At 41.2% G+C, this 20,822-nt stretch overlaps 3 protein-coding genes across 4 annotated transcripts in view; 2 read left to right on the top strand and 1 right to left on the bottom strand.

Annotated features, from left to right (window-relative positions):
• The window catches only part of GYS2 (glycogen synthase 2), a 41,442-nt gene extending 40,405 nt beyond the window's left edge, over positions 1-1,037 (top strand). For both annotated transcript variants that reach the window (XM_074539207.1, XM_005492723.4), the window contains exon 17: positions 204-1,037. In XM_074539207.1, coding sequence (XP_074395308.1) covers positions 204-425 — 222 coding nt within the window. In that variant the 3' untranslated portion in view covers positions 426-1,037. The remainder of the gene's footprint in view (positions 1-203) is intronic.
• Positions 1,038-4,122: 3,085 nt separating this feature from the next.
• SPX (spexin hormone) lies at positions 4,123-8,377 on the bottom strand. The gene is made up of 6 exons (XM_014271128.3): positions 8,372-8,377; positions 7,407-7,487; positions 7,210-7,267; positions 6,266-6,328; positions 5,552-5,635; positions 4,123-4,181 (listed from the first exon to the last, which is right to left on the bottom strand). Exons 1-6 carry the CDS (start codon positions 8,375-8,377, stop codon positions 4,123-4,125), a joined length of 351 nt encoding a protein of 116 aa, XP_014126603.1.
• A 1,906-nt stretch (positions 8,378-10,283) lies between these two features.
• Positions 10,284-20,822, top strand: part of IRAG2 (inositol 1,4,5-triphosphate receptor associated 2) — a 39,025-nt gene continuing 28,486 nt past the window's right edge. Inside the window, exons 1-9 of the mRNA XM_005492719.4 lie at positions 10,284-10,343; positions 15,257-15,860; positions 16,642-16,752; positions 17,353-17,533; positions 17,738-17,814; positions 17,894-17,972; positions 18,979-19,137; positions 19,576-19,693; positions 19,980-20,030. Of these exons, the coding sequence (XP_005492776.3) occupies positions 10,284-10,343; positions 15,257-15,860; positions 16,642-16,752; positions 17,353-17,533; positions 17,738-17,814; positions 17,894-17,972; positions 18,979-19,137; positions 19,576-19,693; positions 19,980-20,030 (1,440 nt within the window). The remainder of the gene's footprint in view (positions 10,344-15,256; positions 15,861-16,641; positions 16,753-17,352; positions 17,534-17,737; positions 17,815-17,893; positions 17,973-18,978; positions 19,138-19,575; positions 19,694-19,979; positions 20,031-20,822) is intronic.

Below are 20,822 nucleotides of genomic sequence, written 5' to 3'. Positions count from 1 at the left end.
AGGATCTGGGTTGAGGGAAACTTAATTTTAGATTGCAGGGTAGGTCTAGCTTACATATGACTTCCACTGGCTTCCTCTGAAGTGATGATAGCCTTAACTTTAAATGAGGTATAACTTTATTTATAGCTTCTAACCTTAAATTGCTGTATAAAACCAATGGAGGAGCTCAGCTGACACATTCACCTTGCTTCTGTCCCTGGCAGACGGAGGGTTTCAGGTTCCCCAGGCCTTCATCAGTGCCGCCATCGCCATCTGTCTCCCAGCATTCCAGCCCTCACCACAGCGAGGCCGAGGACGAAGATGAGGATGAGAGATACGACGAGGATGAGGAAGCTGAAAGGGATAGGCAGAACATCAAGTCCCCCTTTTCCCTTGGAGCCTTGCCACAAGGAAAGAAGAAGCAGCATGGAGAATACAGGAACTGAACTGGTTGCTCTCCCCATCCACCCAACAGTTTCTCCTGTAGGCTTGGCAAGCTTTGTGTTAAGGACAGTGTGATGTAATTAGGGGAACCTTAAATGTGCCCCTTTGAGGTAGAAGAGATTTTTCAGGCTTAATAAAACTAGAGGATGAGACAATACCCTCAGGAGCTTATACAAACTGCAAATCATACCTTTGTCTGTGGAATCAACTGTATTAATCATAGTCTAGACAAATAGCTACATTTTGGGTATCCCAAAGGAATTTCTGCTTCATTTATGTTTCCCCTTTTCCCCTCCTAAACTAACATGAACTTTAAACCAGAGCTCAAAAAACTAGAGGGAATAAAAGAGTGTTTCACTGGAGAAATATTGGAAGAGTTTAAAAAGATACACTGAAAAGAAAATGGTCTTTCTTTTTCCTGATGCTGTTTATTGTAAGCTTACATAACATTTTTTTTACAGCAAACAGAAGTGTCTTAATCCAGTGGTAAAACATACTTCCTGTGGAACAATATAATGTCTTATGCAGTGGGCATTTGAATTTTAGAGACAAATGAAGTCATCTTTCTGATGTCATTTAGACCCACAATAAACAGCAGACCATTTATTTTCTGATTCCTCTGGTATGTCTCTTTTATTTTCATTTTGTTGTAGATTCTAGGTTTGTTAACAAACTGGTTTGGGAGGAAATTAATGTAACTTGGCTAGGGGAATGACAAAATTTCCTTGAGTGTCACCCTCCCCTGCAGACAAGAAGCCACGCAATGTGACAACATTCAAGGATCAGTAATTTCCATTAGTCCATGCTCTATTTCACTTCTTCCAGAAGAGACCTAATCCTAACAAATAATGCTAAAAAAATTTAAGATACAATTTTGAAAAGCACTTGAGACTTCAAAGTTCTTGGGAGATAACTGACCCTCACAAGAGCTAAACATTTCATTTGCCTTACAGAAAACTTTTAGAAGTATTTCAGCTCCTAGAGATGCAGAGAGTGCCTGAAAGGGCTCTTCAGAAGCACATCTTGTTGTGAAGAGGTTAGAGATCAATCTCTTGTTTTTCAAGTTTGTGCATCAAAAATTTCTCATGCTGCTCAAGAAAAGACATTTCCAGAATTTTATGCAGCCTGTTCTTCAGCAGGTGGGACAATGTAAGATTTGGAGGTATTTTACCTTTCCTGTCAATCCCAGGGGGAAGCTGGATGCCCAGCTTTGGTTAGGCTCCTACCTTTCAAACACTTAACCAATGCTTGATGACATGGTTCTGACTATAGGCCACTTAGAATAAAAGTGACAAAGTGCTTATTTGTATTTTTGACCACCTAAAATCAGTTTTAAATCTGGATTTATAACCTTGAGCTGATTCGGATACTTGAAAGAATATTCTCAGAAGTCAGGTTCCAGTTTTTATGGTAAAAACTTATTTGGAATTTAAAGGAGTCACTATTTCTTAAACCATTTAAAAGGTAATTCAACACTAAGTAATTTTTCACGTAAAAGTGGTGAAAGCAAAGATACTGCAAATCTTTTCTTTCACACAGTTTACTATGTGGAGAACTGCATTTTGTGTTTCTTCCACAGAGTGCTCCTCATCAGAGTTCCCTTAGAGAAATGTAATGGCTGAGAGTCCCAAAGAAAGAACTTATGAAGGGCATATTGACTGAAAGTTGATGTTTTCATAAATAAATTGAGAAATCTGTACTTGTTGCTTGTATTTCTAAGCTCTGCTGTAGAGCAGGAAGGCTGTGTGTTTCAGCACACTCACATGCTTTGAGCACCCTCCGGGTGTTAGAAAGTGCTCAGATTTGAGGTAGGACCCATCTGAATTCTCAGATTCAGGTCCTGCAGTGGCCAAAGCGACCTCTGCCCCATGCCTTGGACTCGTGTTAGCTCTGCCTTGATTCCAGGATTAGTAACAAGGCAATTTATCTACAGCTAAGCACGTCTGTATGTTGAATTTGTAGCATTGGAGGAACAGCTTCTCATTCAGCCACAGCAACAGATTGCCTAAATTAAGTGCCACACTTGGTAGCAGCTATCTGTTACATAAGGGATTGTCTTCCAGATGGAAATCTCTGGGGTTTCACGAACAGCCCACCAGCAAGGCAGAAAGTCTATTCTGTTTCATGATATTTGTGAAGAATTGTTTAAGCTTGAGACCTTAAATCAGGAGCACACACAAAAATCAGTCAGCTGGGAATAGGGTGGGTGCAGCTTCTGTATCACTGGGACAGGCAGAAGAATATAAATCTCAGGACACTGATAAACCAAAGGATGTATAACTCCTCTACTTCTCACTTTTCTAGTGGAAAGTGTCCCAGCATTTGGAACTGGATGATCTTTTAGGTCCCTTCCAAACTAGGCCTTTCTAGGATTATGTTCTCTGATTCCATGCTACTTTTTGTCTGAGCACAGATCCTGTAAAACATGCTGGAAAATCACTTAGATGCACCTGAGATATTCCAAATATGCTGGAAACAAAGGGCATCTAAAATAATGAAAGAATTCAGGTGGATACCATTGGTCTTGAGGTGAAGTTCATCATGAATGTTCTGTCATATAACAAACACTGCCATTGGAAGATATACCAGTGCTTAAAAATGAGCAAAACAGGACACTTTGCTTTCACCAGCTCCTCAGTGGAGTGATGCAGATTATAAACAATGACTGAAAGTGCCTCTAACCCCATGAAACAAATAAATTCCTCTATTCCTTTAGCTGTGTCTTTGTGTTGAGGTAAAGCAGCACCATAGTTAGTGTGAGTTAATCAGCAGTATTATGAGAAAGATCAGGGGAGTTTAACATTAAAAGATGAGGAGCATGACTAGAAGGTTAAAAAAACAAAACAGTTGCTTGGACACAGAAATCATGTGGCTACTCTTTAATTACATCAGAATGGAAGAGGGTTTTCCAGTGAGACCACAGAACTACATAAATAATACATCCTTATCAGCACAGAATGATATCACAGAATGAAATTAACAGATTTATGCATAATTCCAGTTCTGCAACTCAGAAAGAAAGAACAAAAATACAATCACAAAGCAGTCTTTAATGAGGCCTTGATAATGCAAGACCTGTCCCAAACTGTCTTTATGTGTTGGGACTTGCTCAGTAGGATTTTTCAGAGTATTTCTGCAGGAGTGGACTGGGGCAATAAGTGCTGCTGCCTATTCTCTGTGCTGACTGATACCTGCCAAATAAAAATTTAAAAGAAAAACAAATCACCAGTTTTGCAGTCACAGACAGCTGGAATGTTTTTATATCTCACTGAATTTATTGACCATCAGCAGCCTACAGGGCCACCAGTGAAGTAGTAGTGGAATCTGTCTTTATCAGGGTTCAAAAAGCTTCACTACTCAGCTGAGTGGAAGGTGGTAAAAGGTTTCCCAATGACAATTGAAAAACTTCTTAATGAAGTTGTCCAAAGAGACAGTTTTAATTATCTTTTCAGGTGAGCTGATGCCGTGTATTTTAAATTTCAGATGAGACATACAAAGTGCTTTAAAGAAAGCAGGAACTTTACAGATGCTTTCCTTATCTGAGCTAGTACCTTTTAATCCCTTTGCATCCAAAATTTTGCAATGTGAAAACACCTCACCCTTTGGGAACTTCAGTGAGAAGGGATGAAACACTTAACTTACACAAGTTATGCTTTCAGGTTCAAAGCTGTACAAATGTTAAAGGCATTTGAAATAATTTCACCAATTTAATAGACTGTCTGTCAAGTAGCCAGGGTGTTCACTGTTTTCTTCTTCCACTGTAAGACAAGACACAATGGGGAGAAGTAAGTTGTAGATGAAGGAAAGTTCAGCCAGCCAAAGTTTTGAGCTTTCAGATGTGCCTTAGGCACAGATTCAGCACAGTGTGACTGCTCAGCTAAGAGAGACAGAGGCAGCATCTCTAAAAACAGTCATGTATTCTCTCATTTTTAAATGTAGGAATTTTTCTGTTTGCTGAAGAAGAAAACTACAAACTGTGTCCAGAGGGGTAAGTTAGCACATGGCAAAAAAAAATCATCCTGAAGAAAATAATAGATTTGTTCTTCATTTATGCATTGCTCTCAGTCAGCTGATCTGAAAGTGCATGGCTTACCCGGTTTGACTGGTTATTTCCTACCGTACAGATGGAAATGTTACTCCACCTAGTTTTTTTTCAAACAAGCTGCCAGTTCTGCTTATCTCTCTCAGATATTTCACCCTTTTTTCTCTGTTGCTGTCCATCTCCCCTGCTATAGCAACAACAGGCTGGAAAATACCACTAAAATTTGGAAAAATCCACCTTCAGCAGAGGCTTTTGTGGGCATGCAAATGACGCTTTCACTGGTTTAACTTTAGAAGTGCTCACATATTTTGTCCAAAGCACTGTGCTCATTTTTTTATTCTGCCTTTTTCTCACTCCAAAATGCTACTGATTTTTTTGGTTGGTTGGTTGGTTGGTTGGTTTTTTGTTTGTGGTGGGTTTTTTTGTTTGTTTTTTTGTTTTGGTTTGGATTTTTGTTTTGTTTGTTTGTGTGGGGTTTTTGTTTGATTGGGTTTTTTTGGTTGGTTTTTTGTTTTTGTTTTTTTGGATTTTGTTCAGAGTTCTGCCAGGGCAGGGAAGAGAAGGCTGAGCACAGAGCTCCAGCTCCATTTCCCAAAAAAAGAAAAAAGTCAGTGGTAGCTGAAGAGGTGAGAGATTTAAGGGCAGAGGACATATAAAGCAAAGGTTTAGGGTCTCAGCCTGGTGATGTGAAACCAGCAACTCCTCTCCTGGGGTTCTTATGGATTCTTTTAAACCTTTGCACCAAATCCAGTGGGGGAATAAAATCTTCACAAGCAAACAATATGCTATAGAAAAAGTAACCCCAGAAAAGGTTTGGGGTGAAAAATTCAATTGAAAAATAGCCATTCCCTTGAATCCAAACCAGTAAAACATCCTAAGAAAAAATTAAAAGCAGAATACACAAATATTTACCTGCTATCATTATGTGGCTCATGTTGTAATCTGTGTAAATGTGCACTCCAATACAGGGCTCTCTGTTGAACAATATCTCAGTTCAAAACAGACCTTCTAGATTAATTTGCCAGTAAATGAAATACTGAAAAAGCACTTTAAAAAAAGTCAGAGTAAGACAAAACATGCATTTACCTTCCCGTGCTTTCTGTAAGGAAGTAAGGAACAGCACAGCAGCTTCAGAAAGGGATAAAGGATTTGTGTTATGGCTGTGTGTTTCTGGAATGAAAAATCAGAGACGCATGGTTTGGTAGTGTCTTATGGCATTTCTTTGTTCTTTGCTTTTTTATTATTTCTATAACTAGAGAGTCAAAGACAAGAAGATATTGTCTCCTTCATTCCATAGCATTGTCTGCTCAAAACCAGCCTGATAATTAACACGAGAGATTAGCAATCCTTTTAAAAGGGAGGTTATTTCAAAATCCCTCAAAGGTAAAAAGAATTTCCCTTTTTATAGGTTCCTAACTTTTTTACAACATCCTGTTCCCTCCAGAAACCTTGCCTAGTGTGGATTGATGACATCTGCTTCTGTCATTTGTCACTTCAGCACAATTAATAGCTTGATTTGATTCTTTTTTCCAGTGCAAAAAGAAAGTCAAAAGCACTGATGAAAATCCCACTTAGCAGCCAGGTCAGTCTGGAAATTATGTAAATGAAATCACACAGGTGCACCGGAGAGGGAAGTCAGCCTTTGTCATGTGCTGGTTGGAATGAAGGCACTAAAAAAAGGAGGTTTAGTTGTTTCCTTGGCTGTGATTCCAGGAAAACAGATCCCCTTCCCTTTCCAGGGATTTCTCCCATAAGCTGGGGAGGTGGGTGGGCTCCGCAGCCGCGTGCTGATGGACTCACCCAGCTGCACTCTGTCATACAGGTCCTTCCTCTGGCTCTCATCTGCGATGAAGCGACGTCCCTCTACAAAAGCAGTGAGACAAGGGTGAAAACAGCCCCCAAAATTGTTGTAATTCCTACTTCATACTCCCTAAAGGACTCTTTTCAATTTTGTATATGGTCAAGAACCTTCAATCTCTTTGCTGGACTATGAGGTATTGGCTTTTAAATTGTATTTTTATTTAAAAAAAGAAAAACAAACCCATCCCAAATCCCAAACTAACAAAATAAAATCACACTGCTTCCTGTGCATCAATAAGAATGAGAAAAACCTCACTAGGGAAGTAACACAATGCATTATTCCATTGGAAGAATTTTTAAAAAATAACAAAAAGGGCCAAAATCTTCACTTTTATTAATAGAAATAATTGTATTAATGTCACTAAAACTTTCAGTTGTCTTTACAGTTGTTTGGAGCTTATATTTATTTTATTTTGCAGTTATTTATATTGTCTCCCTTTTGCATTTCACTCAGGATTATGACCTTTTTCTTTTCTCCAATTTACAGGGAGCTTTTTTTTCTTCCTCTCTTTATACCTGCCCTCCCTGATATCTTTTAATTTTAAATCAACAATTCAGAATACAATTTTTCATATTAATACCTCTGTTATATTTGATGATTTGGATCAAAGGACAACATCTCTAACTAAGTACAGAATCTGAGGATATTCTGATGGGAAGGACCCACAAGGAGCATTGAGTCCATCTGGGAAGTGAATGGCCTGTACAGGGACCAAAGGTGTGACCATGGCATAATTAGCACCATGCAATCAGCACATCCTCCCTGCAAGCCTCAAAACTTCTACCCCCACAGCATCCTCAGGATCTCCTCCTTGTGTGGAACCAAGGAATAATCCGGGGTGGGGAAAAATATCTCCTCAAAATGGAAAGAGCTCGAGACTTACGTGCACCCTTCAAATAGAGCATGGCCTGAGGAGTCCAGTTTCTCCTTTGGAAATGAGCCTTTACACCAAATAAAAATAAAATAAAATAAATAAAAAAGAGGGAAAAGAGACATGTCAACATCCCATGCCATTGCTAATTAATGCAAATACGTAATGGCACCACGCTCTGAGCTTCATGAGCTCCATGCTGGGCTCACCTGAGGGGCGCTCCAGGAGAAGGTGACGAAGGACGCGGCCAGGAGCAGTGCCAGGGCAGACACCGGGGATTTGTGCAGCCCCTGTGCACAACAGAGAACCACAAGGTGCAGGAGGAGTCTTTCACATCTGCACATCCTCCCAGCTTCACACCTAAAGTGTTCCCAGCTGTTGCCTTGTCCCTGTCTTGCTGCCAAACCTCCTCTTGCTAAGGGGGGGTTTCAGTGCACCCTGATCTGATCAGAGGATTAACCTTAAATTGAACTTTATTCTTTTTACTCAAATCTATTCCGTTCTGGTGAGAGCTGCCATCAAGGCAAGCACCTTTTGTGGTCCTATTGACAAGGATATCAGAACCTCCAGAAATTAGGATAATGTACAAACTAATGGGTAAAGATGGTATAAAATCTATCTTGATTTTACCAAACCATAGACAACAAACAAATGTAGGGGGCTTGTCATTCCAAACAAACAAACCAACCAAGAAACAAAATCTCTACTTCCCCAGGTTAAAAAAAAAAAGGAAAAAATTGTTTTAAATTTAGCATCCTATCAATATCAACCATGATTAAAACAAGTCACAAGACAAGTTTTTTTTGATTCTTGGAGGTTGTTCACTGGTGCAGCACATGCAAATGGAAGCATTGAGCATGAATCCTTTGTGCACAAGTTGCACTTCTGCTTGTTCGCACAGAGCATGTTGTTATTCATGTATTGGTAACAGTGATGGGCACCAGGGAATCTAACTGTTTGTTTCATCCTGGGTTTGAGAGGTTGTACTATTGGTGTATTTTTAATACAGTTGTTTAAAATCTATATAATATATCTATGTGTGTATTTCTTTTGGGTTATTTTTAAGGAAAATTTCTTAAGCCCCCCTACAGTTCATAAATATTGCACTCACATGAAAAAGAAAGCATTAATTGCAAAGTAAATGTTTGCTAAAGACCAAAAAATTCTCACTTACCTTCATACTTATCTCGGTGACAAACCTTCAGTCTTCTTTCCTTGGGATGATGTGTCACAAGATCTCCTTTGTACATGGCCAGGGGTCCCTTTTTAAATCTTCAGAGTGGAGATGCCCTCCCCTTCCGTGGCGGGTGGGGGAGTCTGAAGGGATCTCTTGTCAGCCCTGTAGATGGAGAAGCAGAAGGTCTGATGACTCCTGAGGGAAACCTGCAGCCTTGCAGGAAGTCCTGATTGAAATGATTGAAGGATGGATGCACTTGGAGATGCACCCCATTAAACAGGTGAACACCTCCTGAATACATCAGCACCAGCCCTGTGCGTTTGCACCACTCACCTTCCTGCTGCATGATCAATAATCACAGCCAGAGTGGGTATTAATATGGATGCTGAGAGTTTACCCAGGATAATCTACAATAGATCAGATTAGCATCCATTGTGGGAGCTGGAAAAGCTGGTAAATTACTCACCAGCATCAAGAGAGAAGTGACTTACCCAGTGTCACTAGCCTGAAGTTATCCCTTGCATACATTCAGAGGATGTAGTCTGTGGTTTGATTCTTTGATGATCTTTTGCATCTAGTTTTCTTGCACACAAGTATAAAGCTTGACAACAGCAATAACAAAAAATACCCAAATTACCCTATAAATCCTGAAGTCCTAATAGTCAGAAACACTTTTCTGTCCCATGGATTGGCTGGAGTAAAAGTCCAGCTCATGGGCTTGAATAGGTTAAACAGTGGAGCAGTGAACAGAAAAAAGGCAGGGATCAGGGAAGTAATTTCCATGAGCTACTTCTGGGTGATTGTTGGGCTCATTGCAGTCATGGAGGGTTGCTTTGGTCCTCAGGCAAAGAGTTAATCACACTGGATGCCTGGCCTTGCTTGCCCTGCAGCCAGGGTTTTCATCTCTCCTCCTGTACTTTTTCCTTTGTAAACTTGATGGAAGCAGAAGGAGAAGCAAAGCAAACAGGAAGGTAGAAATTTACTGATTGGAAGACTGGCCAATGGAAAGTTTACTGCAGCAGCCTCATGAACAGGGCCAGCCCGTGGTGTGACAAAAATCCAGGTTAGGCCATGTGTGTGACAAACACTGGCTCATGGATGTGGAGTTGAAGAAGTATGCAGACAGGCACTGCTGCTGCTCGCTGTGAACTCCTCCCTGCCACTGTGCGTCTGTGGACACTGCTCCAAAGCACATTGTTAAGTGAAGGTGCAATTGCTGTCCAGCTTTTGGGGGGTATCACTCTGTTCCCTGGTCATGCCACCAGAATTGCTCACTGAATATACAGCACTGCCACCAGCTGCAGCTTGTGCTGGTGTAGAGGCAAGAAACCAGGGGGAAGTTCAGGTTTTGGTCTCAAGCAGCTCCTGTGGTGGCTGGGAGCTGCTGTTACCCTTTTTAAAAGGCCATGCCCTGATGCATCCTAGCAGAAGGGATTCTACTTGCATCTACTTCACTTGTGAAGTTTCTTTTCCCTGCTCTTTTCCCTGTGCTCTGACAGATCAGAGACATTTCTTGACGATGCTTAACCCCTGGCCTTAGAAGGAGACAGTGCACTTCATCCAGGAGACATTTAGCATGCAGAGGCTTGGAAAAGGTAAAGCTACTCCCCTATTGCCTTCTGGAGTGACTTCAGACCTTCCTGTTATCCATAGACCACGGGGCTGGAATCAAAACTTTCAGCTGAGCCTGTGAAAATTAACCCCTTGCCATTTTTTGATGGCAGTGTGTAGTATGATCTCTTCAGGAGGGTTCTCCTCGTGGTAGGAAATGTGTCTGGCACTGAAAAGAAACCCTGCTTTCCCTGCTTTTCCTGCTGCTGGAATGAGACAAGATAACCCAAAAGCAGCAGGGGGGCAAAGCAGCTCAGCCCCTCCCGTTGCAGCTGGGAAGAGGAGGACAACGGAGGGCATGGAGAAAGATGTCACCACGCTGGAGGAAAACAGCTTCGGTTCTTCTTGTGACCATTTGGCAAAATCTGAGTGACACTGACTTGGTGTTGCTAGAGTCTCAGTCTCTCTTCCAAACCTGGCTGTATTCTGAGTCCCACGGGAATCCCTGTAGAGATTTGGGCTTGTTTGGAGCTGCCTGAAGGGCAGCAGGGAGCTGAACTGAGCAGATCAAAATCTGAACTGCCTCGTTATGGGGACAGGTGACCACCAGCTCAAGAACAAAAGCAGTATCTTGACAGCATCATTTTAAATTAAATGGTTTCATTGTTGTACCTTCCGATGCCTCAGTGCCACCGTGGCGTATAAAAGTCAGGAGTTTAGTTATAAACTGTAGCTAGAGACAATTGACCTTGACCTTTCACATCAGATGAAATGAACCCAACCTCAAATTGCATTTTCATAATGGTTTGGGGCTTTGGGATTTTTTTTTTTATTTTCCAATGGTTTTTATTTTTCCCTTAAATTGTCTGTGCCTTTATGACTTATAGTTCTAAATCCATTTATTTTTTTCTATGACCAGTGACTCCAAGTTGCTTTGGTTTTCAAACAAAAGTGTATTTCAGAACCTTCTCCTTGGAAATCTGTAAGGAGTCTGCTTGCAGAACAAAGAACTCCAGGTTCATCAATTCTACTTCAGGGATCAAAATTTAAGAAAATTGGCTTCCCCCTTCAAAGCTTTTTCTTACCATGATTCTATGAAAAGGTGGCCATCTCACCCTTCCCATAAATCCAAGCACTTTGCATTCACAAAAGAGCTGTGCAGGTGCTGAGAGTGTTTGCACTCACAAAAGAGCTGTGGCTCTGTGTGGGCACATGTGAGCTTGTACTCTGGAAAGACGAAGCAGCCTATAATTGGGTCATGGATCATAACACACAAAAAGCTGTGGCACTTTGGGATGATGAGCTGTGCACCCAACACTCATTGGCAGCGCTGCCATTTCTCAGCTGATTCACCTGGAGGAGGAAGTGCCTCTGGCATGTAATCAATACCCTGAGAGAGAAAAGTAGAGGGAAGCTTGCTATAGCAGCAGGACCCCTTATTAGAAAGAACATAACCTATTCTTATTTTTCGAGATGATCTAAAGGGCACAAGCTGCATATCCTGACGCTCTAAGTGATACGGATCTGATTTCTGGCATTGAAGTTCAGTTCTGAGGTGAGGGGAAAATGTTCTCATGTGCTGGAATTTTAACCAATTTTACCTCACTGACTTGCATCACGACCATGCACCTTCCCAAATATTTCCCAGGAAATAAAGGATAGTGTTGTATCCTGATAAGGGCAGCAGTGACCCATGGATTGCTCCTGAGGAAAAGGTGCAGCTGGGGTGTAGGTGGTCACTGGGAACATCAGCAAACACTGGTGCTGTCAAGGTACAAATCTCCCAGAACTTATGACCTTTGCTTTGCGCTTATTCTCATTTCCTTTGGGATTTTTTTTCCTGTTAGTTTGGTAACTCTCTGGGAAATCCATCTCACTTGTGTCTGGCAGCTGAGCAGCACCTAGCACAGTGTACTTCTGGCTCCTAAATGCCACTGCAGCCTCATAAAAGGCTGTGAAATGTCATGGCAGAGCCTGCAAAGTAGGAAATTACAAAGCATGTTGCATTTCATTTGCAGTAAGTTGCAGAGTAAGGCAAGCTTTCTACCAGTAGCAAAGTCAAATATAGATTGCCCTGGAAGTATGTTGATTTGTTATCACTGAGAAACTCAGAGAATAGATTAGACAATCCTTTTTCAGGAGTCATTGCCCAACTGATCCTGCCCAGACACATGGTTATGAACCATATGACCTCTTCTTTTTGGGCTGTTTTTTGTGTTTCTGTAATCTTTCAAAGCTGATTCTGGATTTTAACTCCACATATCCCACTCAGACTAAGGGGAAATTTGTGTACAAATTTGTGTATTTGCCCTGTAAAACCCGTTGACCAAAACAATCCAATTTGCAATCCATCAATACATTTTATGCCACACAAACATGTTTTTCAGTGTTATTTATTTTCATAACAGACCTTAATGTACAGAACCATGGAGTAGTTTGGGTTGGAAGACACCTTTAAAAGTCATCTAGTCCACCCCCCTACAATAAGTAGGGATGTCTTCAACTTCTCTGGGAAGGTGAATTTTTATGTGCAGCTCTGAAGTGAAGAGATGCTCTCTGGTGTAAGCCAGGTGCATGATTAGAGGCCATCAGTTGCTGGCCCAAATTTATTTAACTATTCTGTTGCACATTCAGCACCATGGTGTCTGTGGGTGCATTTCAAGCACTGCAGATTTGCTGGAGAAGCTTTTTGTCTTTTCTCTGGACTGTATGAGAAAACTGTGCTAAAACCTCTTGAAGTAGAGAACAAGGTGTAGAAAACACAGTCTGTCAGAGATGATGCAAATGTCTCACTCAAGAGAGGCAACAGGGACTTTGCTGAGGACCAAAGTGTGACCAATGCTGCAGCCAGGTTCTACTGTTCTCACAAGTGTGTTTGTGAAAGAGAAGCAGCTTCAAGGGATAATTACAAGTAGAATTTAAATATATTGTGTGGCATGAGGGGTGTTTGAAAGCATCAGGAAAGAGCAGAAATCCACAAATTTTTGAAAGGTGTAAGCATCTCAGAAAGAGGTGTTGCTTCTGAAGTTCAGGGAACCACTGATGGGATGGCACAACAGTTTTTTTCTGAGCAATGGACAAGTCTGAGGCAAACACCAGGTGAAAAGACCACCTGAAAAACAGTTTTCTCCAGTCTGCAGGCTGGAAAGGAGACATGGCCATCAAAGAATGGGCATTTCCAGGGTAATTCAGCAGGAGCCATAGAGCTCTTCAGACAGGCACGCTCTACTGCATGTCTTGATAACTTAATACAAAAAAAGTAATTAGTTAAGTGTCCTAATGAATTTTTTTTTTTCACAGAACTAAGGGCAGAGATGACAGTTAACAGAGAGACTATTTAGTACACTATCAGCTCAAGAGACTTCAACACTTTCTTCTTTTCAAAAGTGGTGAGAGTGATGAAATTTATACAGATACCCTGTTCTAACTCTCAGAAACTAGGAGAGATCTGCTCCTGCTTGAAATTTTGCTGTAGGTGGGAAGAGCAGGAAAGAACTGCTAATAGAAGTGAGAAACACCCCAGGAACCAGAGTTTTGACACAGCAATAACCATATCACAACATTCCTTGCTGTTTTGAACAATAATTCGAAGAGCAGGGAGACTTCAAGTTGCACTGAAATTACAGGCAGTTAATTTAACAGCAGCAGGAGAGATATGAGGGGAAAAAAGGTAAAAAGGCCAGGACAGGAGCCTGAAGCTTGATTGGAGCCTGGTTGCAGCTGGTGGTCACTCTCAGCTGAGGGCTGAGTGGCAGCACCTGTACCTTGTAAAGCTGATTTTCCTGCTTATTTAAACGCTGAGGTTCAGGCAGCTCCTGTTCCTCAGAGGAAGAGCTGAAGCAGCTGTGCTGTCTCCTTCAGAGAAGGAAGAGAAGCTCTTTTTCCACGTGCTGGTGTAAAGTATAAGGTCTTGGGGTGTGTTTTTTGTTGTTTGTTTTGGTTATTTTTATTACTGGTATATTACAGAAAAAAAAATCTAATACTCTTTAATATAGTGTTACTTATATCTGCTTGAGGGCACTTGTGTGCTTAAAAGAAGTCCTAAACTAATTGCAGGGTATTTAAATTTTAATTTCAAGGTAATTCATCTATCTCTTTAGAGATAATACATCTGTAATGATGCAATACAGAAGATTGCTTTTGCTTCCTGGCATTTATTTGAGGAGTAAATATTTTAACTGAGACATAGCTCAAAAGTAGACTCTTCTATAAAATTGCTCTGAGCTTCTTTTTATTCTTATTTTTTGAAGTACTCCTGTGGCTAAGGACATGTTCATTAGAGTAAATGCTACTACTTGTGAAAACACTAGAAAAATAAATTTAAAGATCTTGCCTCTGCTTATATAAACTAAGTTGCTGCCATGCAGGCAGTCTGTAATAAACTAGCTTAAATTAAACACTTAGTATTTATGGGGGTTTTTTTCAATCTATATTAATAAATACTTATATATAAATTTTATTCTCTGCTTCAAAAGATTATGTAAGTGTTAAGTGCTAGTGAAACCTGCTGCTGTTTTGGGGGAAAGGAATTAATTTTTCTACATTAAAAGATGACTTAAAATTTGATTCTTGAGAGCTTCACCTAGCTTCATTTGGTATGTTATTATTATTTAATAATATAGCTCCCAGCTGATCAGTTCAGGTGGTTGCAATGTAGACATGGGAACCTCACTGGGAATGAGGATTTATCCCTGCAAAATGAACCTCCCATTCCTTAGTCACATGCAAACATGCTTATCTTGTAGGAAATACCTTTTAAATGTTGCCTGGGAGACTAGATAATAAAAATACACACAGGATGAGGTGCCTCTGTAGGGCACATTTCTTGTGTAATTCCCAGTGTGGCACGATGACAGCTGTGGCTGCTTAGTAAAAGGAACACTGGGTTTTGGAGGTTTTTTGGTCTCATAGGCTCACAGAAACACAGAAAGTCTTGTTGGTCTCACATTTTCTGCCTCACCCCTGCCACCCCCCAGTACAATAAAAATGTTTCTTTTAATTTAAAAAGTCCTCTGCTAATTTGCAGGGTGTTCTTCAATTTTTATTTACATTCCCCCATATCTCCCTGCCACGGTTATGGTATTTAAGAATAAGCAGTGACATTTCAGGAAGTATTTCTGTCTTTCTTCCCCAACATTTCCAAATCAGCTTCTAGTTCCCTGGACACTAAAATGTCCTGACTGAAGGTTTCTGTTGGAGCTGATAAGTGGAATGAGGGTTTCCAAACCCCTGGATGCCAAAGCTCCAAGCTGGCTGCTGAATGGAAAAGTTGGCATAAATATGTGTGTGTTGATCACCCTGACTCTCGTATCTTGTGCCTTTTCTTTCCAGATATTTGTCAAGAAAAGGGAAGTGATGAAGTCTTTTAAACGTGGAGCTAAGAAACAGCGCCACAACCCAGTGGACAGCATCTGCAGGAAGATCAAATCCATCCAAATGATGGACCAAGTCTCCAACCCGGCCTTGCAGATACCAAAATTTCAGTCCCAGAACTTTGATAGCCCACAGAGCAACATTAAAAAAAATCTGGAAGAAATACTGAAGGGGAGAAGCTGCAGTAGTGGTGGGAGCACTTGCTCGCCCTTGGCCGGCGGTGGCGGCGTTTTCTCCATGCCCTCGCCAGGCCTCGGGGCCTGCTCCAGGCACCAGACTGCAAACAGAACCTTCTCCATGCTGGAGGCCAGCGGGAGATCCAGCAGCTCCTGGGCGCCTTCCTCTCCCGTGGAGAGCTCTTCTCCGTTCCCCTGTGGAGCCAGGGAGGCCAATGCCCAGGGCAGGCCGTGCGCTTCAGCAAATGCCGAGCCCCGGGATGTGTGGCCCAAGCAGATGTATCTGACGTCAAGTCCCAATTTATGCTTCTTCACATCGGAAAAAAAGCCAGGAAGTGCTGTGGTCCAGCTTCCTGTGCCAAGGGCATTTCCTTCCAGTGAAAGAGGTAAAAATACTGGAGAAAAACACCCCCTAATTCTAGACATCTGAACATTCAGTCTATGTAGATGACATTTATTTACCACTTAAAGTGGTAAAACACATTTTAGTAGGACTCAAATCTTATAAGACTGCAAAAAGAGCTGAGGCAAATCTTCTATTTTCTCTAAAAAATGTGAGTGTAAAAAGAGAGTAATTAATAAGGCAAAAACTTTTTTCAGATTTGTTCTTTCATTTTTGATTCAAGACATAATTTTTTTTTTAAGTTTAAGAGATTGAGACTACTATTTGACTAGTACTATAACTTTTTATTTTTGATAGCCAAATTTTATTTGGCTTTTAATTTAGTCTATGCTTTGTCTCTCAGACTGATTTTTGAAGATACAGGAGTTTGGGTTTTGCTCTTAGTTTGGAGTGGTTTTTTTTGTGGTTTTGGGGGGGTTTTTGTTTGTTTTAGGGATTGTTTTCTTAATAACTTAATGATTTCTCTACAATGTATCTGGAGGGGGGGGGGAAGAAATACTTGGGTTCTTAAAATGTCCTGTTTCATATGTTTATGCCATAGAAAGAATAACCAAGTTTTTCCAAAAAAACATGTGTATAAGTAGATGCATGGAATACTTCCCAGGTCAGAGGCCCCAGCTGTGACCAGATCCTGTTGTTTAGTGCTAAAAGCTCTGCTTTTATTGGCAGGGAAGCTGGTTAGCTGGTTTTGTTGTTTCAGTCATCTGGAATGAAAGCTGCTATGAGCAAATAAAGATGGGCAATAAGAGATTTATTCTTCACAGGAAAGAAGCAGCCTGTGTGGTACAAAGGTGACAGTATGTGCAACATGAGCTTGATCTGTGACGAGAACCTGCTGACCACCATCTTCTGGGCATGTGACAGCCACCACACAGGTTTGCCAGGGTTTTTTCATTGCTCTTTTGTTCTACTCTCAATGGATTTCCCAGGTTCAGACCTTGTTTTGGTCCCTGAGAGATGCCAGGCTCTGATATGTGTAGGTGCCTGTGCTGTGGCAGATGTAGAATAAATGTGTAAATGTCTGTACCTCTTTTGCATGGTGCCTAATCATGGAATGGTTTGGGTTGGAAGGGACCTTAAAGATCCTCAAATTTCATCCCTCTGCAATGGGCAGGGACACCTTCCCTTATCCCAGGTTGCCAAGAGCCCCATCAAGCCTGGCCCTGAGAGCAAGGATCAGTATCTTGTGTCAACTTTTTTCTTCTTAAACTGAAGTCCACAAAACTAGTAAACTGGATTTTTACACAGAAAAAAAACCAAAAACCCACCACTACAGGAAAAAAAATCTCAACCAACAAAAGAGCTCTACACTGCTTTTTTTTTCCAGATCTCTCTCTAGCTCAGTTCAGGAATCAGTTGCTTGTCTGCAGCTCTTGAGGGCAGTTGGATCCAATGCAGTTCTGTAGCGTGGCCTTTCACAGTATTTTTACGGTGCCTTGCCAGGCTTTGGCATTTGACCTCTGTTTCTGCCTTAGGGAAAGTGGCAGTGTCTGAGATAATCAATTATTTAAGACATACGACCAGCTGGGACTCAGAGGACAGTGGTCTTGAGGAGCTCTGCAACAAGCTTGACCCAGAGCGCAAAGATATCTCCATGGACCTGGAAACCTACCATGCCGTCATGGGAGAGTGGATTGAAGACCGTAACAGAAAATGGTAACAGCATTTTGATAAATAAGTCTTCTGTGGAAAAAAAGATGTAACAAGCTTTCCCTGTGGCTCTGGAAAGAAAGTGGTATTTGGATACCATGTCCACAACATTGGACATTGGGTTTGGCTGAAGTTTTGTAAGTGTTACAAAGTTGGTAAGCAGCCTGGTGTCCTGCTGATTTTGTGACCCTTGATGCTCCCTTCCTTCAGGGAAGAAGGTGCTACTGAGAAATCATCATCAAGCATGGAAGACCCGGAATCTCAAGTACCTAAAAACATCTCTAAAGGTGCAGAATGTTTTACTCTGTTTCTGTTCAGGAAAGTTCCACTTTCTTACTCTATAACCAAAGCCCTTACCTCTTTCAGCCGACAAGTCACTTGTTCAGATGAATGTTACCTCAGGAAGCCTGGAGGCCTTTGGAGGTGATGTGTCTAAAGGAGACATGTGAGTCCATTTAAGAAATTCTTTCTCAGAATATAGTACTCCTGGCTTTAAACCACTTGACAGAAATTCCAAGAGCCCTTATTTTGAAACTTGGAGCCCTTGGGGATTTTAATGCTCACCTCAGTCTGCTGGAGCTCTTGATGCTGTCATTTTCTTCTGCTCAGACTTGAAAGACAACCGGTGTTTTATCCTACTTATATCTTGGTGCTTCTGTGTCCATTTGCCTTTTTAATCTGTGGTCAGATGTTTGTCATGTCCTTCCCTATTTAAACAGGTTCCTTCCCTCCACCAAATTCTTAGTTGTCTGATGATAAGAAGACATTATGACCTAAAAGTCTGATCTTGCATTCTGTTTGGAGCTGTTTTTCTTATGACAGGGAGTTTGTTGAGGTGGTGTTTTTCTGTTGTTGTTGGGGTGGGTTTTTGGTTTTTTGGGTTTTTTAGGTAGTAGTAGAAATGAAGTCTGCGATTTGGACTGTTAATGGCAAAGCACTTAACAAGGAGCAGAAGTTTCATTTGGAGTTTATGCCTGGGCAGAAATCCAACATCTGCTCTCTAAAGCTTCCCTATAATTTTTCAGGATCTCAAAAGAATGATTCTCATTGAAGTTTTGGTTGAAAGCATAAGGTGGGGGATGGCTTGGGGGAAAAGAAAGGACCCAGAAATTGCAGAGTGAATACAGAAGCATTACTAGTGATGAGGTGATTAGCAAAATCTTAAAGCACTCTCATGCAGACATCCAGCTGTGGCACTTTTTGACAGCAAACCCCAGTTGTAGGGAGCAGAAAAATGCTTAAAACCAAAAGTTCTTGATACCCATAGAACTGGAGAACAGACTTAGAGCTGCCCTGTTATCTCTGTGCAGAGCAAATGACTGGACACTGCAGCATCACAAGTCCTCTGTGGGCTCTCATCTCTCCCCTAATCAGTGCACTAAGATGCTTTAAAGGTCTAAAGTAGATGAAATCACCTTTCTCACTCTTGCCTGGCTTTTTCACCGGGACAGGGAGACCTCTGACTTGATAACCTGCCTTGCGGACCTGCAGTACAACAACCAGAAGCTTCAGGAGGAGAACAACAAGCTGAAGCTCACCCTGGAAGCTTTGGATGAGACCAACAGCAAGCTCCTGGCAGATAATGAGCATCTATGTCAACAATTAAAAAGGTAGGGGACTCTGGCCCCAGGCCTGCCATGGGCAGAGCTGTGATCTTGAATGCTGAATTGAAATGGTTTCTCCAACTATAAGCCGTGAAGTGCTGCAAAGATGAATTTGTGCTCAGGTTACCTGCTATATTTAACTGTAATGAGCTAAATTTTTTAACAAATTTAACATGGCTTTGTTTGCATCCACCTGTCTTGGATGGGGTTTCATCCCTCACTGTAAGACTGGAAGAGGGTGATAAAAAGGAAGTAAAACCATGAGATTTGCTTCCTGGATAGAAATTATGGCTTAAGCTTCATTGTTGCTCTTCTGTTACATGTCATGCCAAAAAATAGGTCCTTCTTATTTTTTGGTGGCTTCTAAAAATACTGTTTTCAGCCTATCTAAAGAACCAACGTTACCTGGCTGAATTTTCTGTGGCTTTGCTTCCCCCTGTGCAGCCTCCAGCACTCTGTGTTGAAAATCAAATCCCTGGAAGAAGAGCTAGAGGAAGCAAGAAACAACCTGAACGTGGCAGAAGAGGAAAGAAAACAGATTCTCTGCCACAACAGACAGCTAGTAGGTGCTCTTCCTTGTTTCCCTTGTGCAGCACCTCACGCCTTGCTGTAACAGTGGTGTGGCTGCTCAGGCTGTTAAAAATCAAAAGTAAGACCTTCTCTGTGCCTTGGTGAAGGCTCATGAGCTGCACCAGCCTCAGCTCCCCCCTGTTTGTGTGTTCTCTGAAACAAAGGGATTCAACACCACAGCTGTGGATGTGTTTGTGATCTGCTGCTTACATGCTAAAACCAATTCTTCTGTTTTTCTTTTTCTGTGTTTGTTTGTTTTTTCCCATAAACTTGATCAGGAAAAAGAAAATCGGTCTCTCAACATCAAAGTTACTTCTCTCCAGGAAGAGGTAAAACAAATAATTTGACATGTTCTTGCCATTAAGAAATAAAATGTTGGTCATACTTTGAAGCCTTGCATGCTAATTAGGTTATCAAAATATCTAACACTTTAAAAGGCTGATTTGTCATAAAACTTTATATCTTGAGGTTGCACTGTGCTTTTTATTTTCTACTTGCTGGGTGAGTAAGGATATGGGGTTAGGGAAGCATAGGGACAGACAAACTACTTCTACCACCACCTATTTTTCCAAGATTTATAGGCAAATTCTATGTATTTCTGGTTCCCACAGCTATAAACAGACAAACTCTATATTGAAGCAATCTCCATCCAACACTTTATCCTTTCATATTCACTTCTCTTTTCCTCCCTTAAATCCAAAGGAGTAATCTTGTATAGAGCTGTAACACCAAAAATAAGTAACAAAAATAATAAAAAAAATGCAGTGGATGGAATCTCCCATCACAGATGGATCCATTGACACTGGCCAAGGACCTACAGGAGGCTTTTAGGGAATGCAGCTCCATAAGCAGAGAATCCCTAAGCTTGTTTTTTACTCAGAGAAGAGCTGTTCATTCCTTCTGTTTTGTTGTTGTTTTTTTTTTTAACTGCATCAGAGCAACTATTTTATAAAGCAATTTTTGTCAGGTGGTAGTTTTTTAATGCTTGCTTACAGACTGTATTTCAGACTTTTCAGGGGGAAATGGAGAAACAGGTTAAATAAAAGATAATAAAGAAAACCAGCACCTTCAGATCAGTCTATCTACAAAGCCCCTTAGTCCAAATATCTATTAAACCACAA

The sequence above is a fragment of the Zonotrichia albicollis genome, chromosome 4 (assembly GCF_047830755.1).
Source record: "Zonotrichia albicollis isolate bZonAlb1 chromosome 4, bZonAlb1.hap1, whole genome shotgun sequence".
In the NCBI taxonomy this organism is placed as follows: domain Eukaryota; kingdom Metazoa; phylum Chordata; class Aves; order Passeriformes; family Passerellidae; genus Zonotrichia; species Zonotrichia albicollis.
Note: the sequence above shows the minus strand (reverse complement) of the source record. Positions and strands in the feature narration are given on the sequence as shown.

Excerpts from the sequence above, each read along its gene's own strand:
- SPX (XM_014271128.3), bottom strand. Across the intron at positions 7,268-7,406 it reads TCTCCTGGAGCGCCCCTCAG|GCTCATTTCCAAAGGAGAAA; the intron begins GTGAGCCCAGCA and ends TTTGGTGTAAAG. Across the intron at positions 6,329-7,209 it reads GCTCTATTTGAAGGGTGCAC|AGGGACGTCGCTTCATCGCA; the intron begins GTAAGTCTCGAG and ends CTGCTTTTGTAG.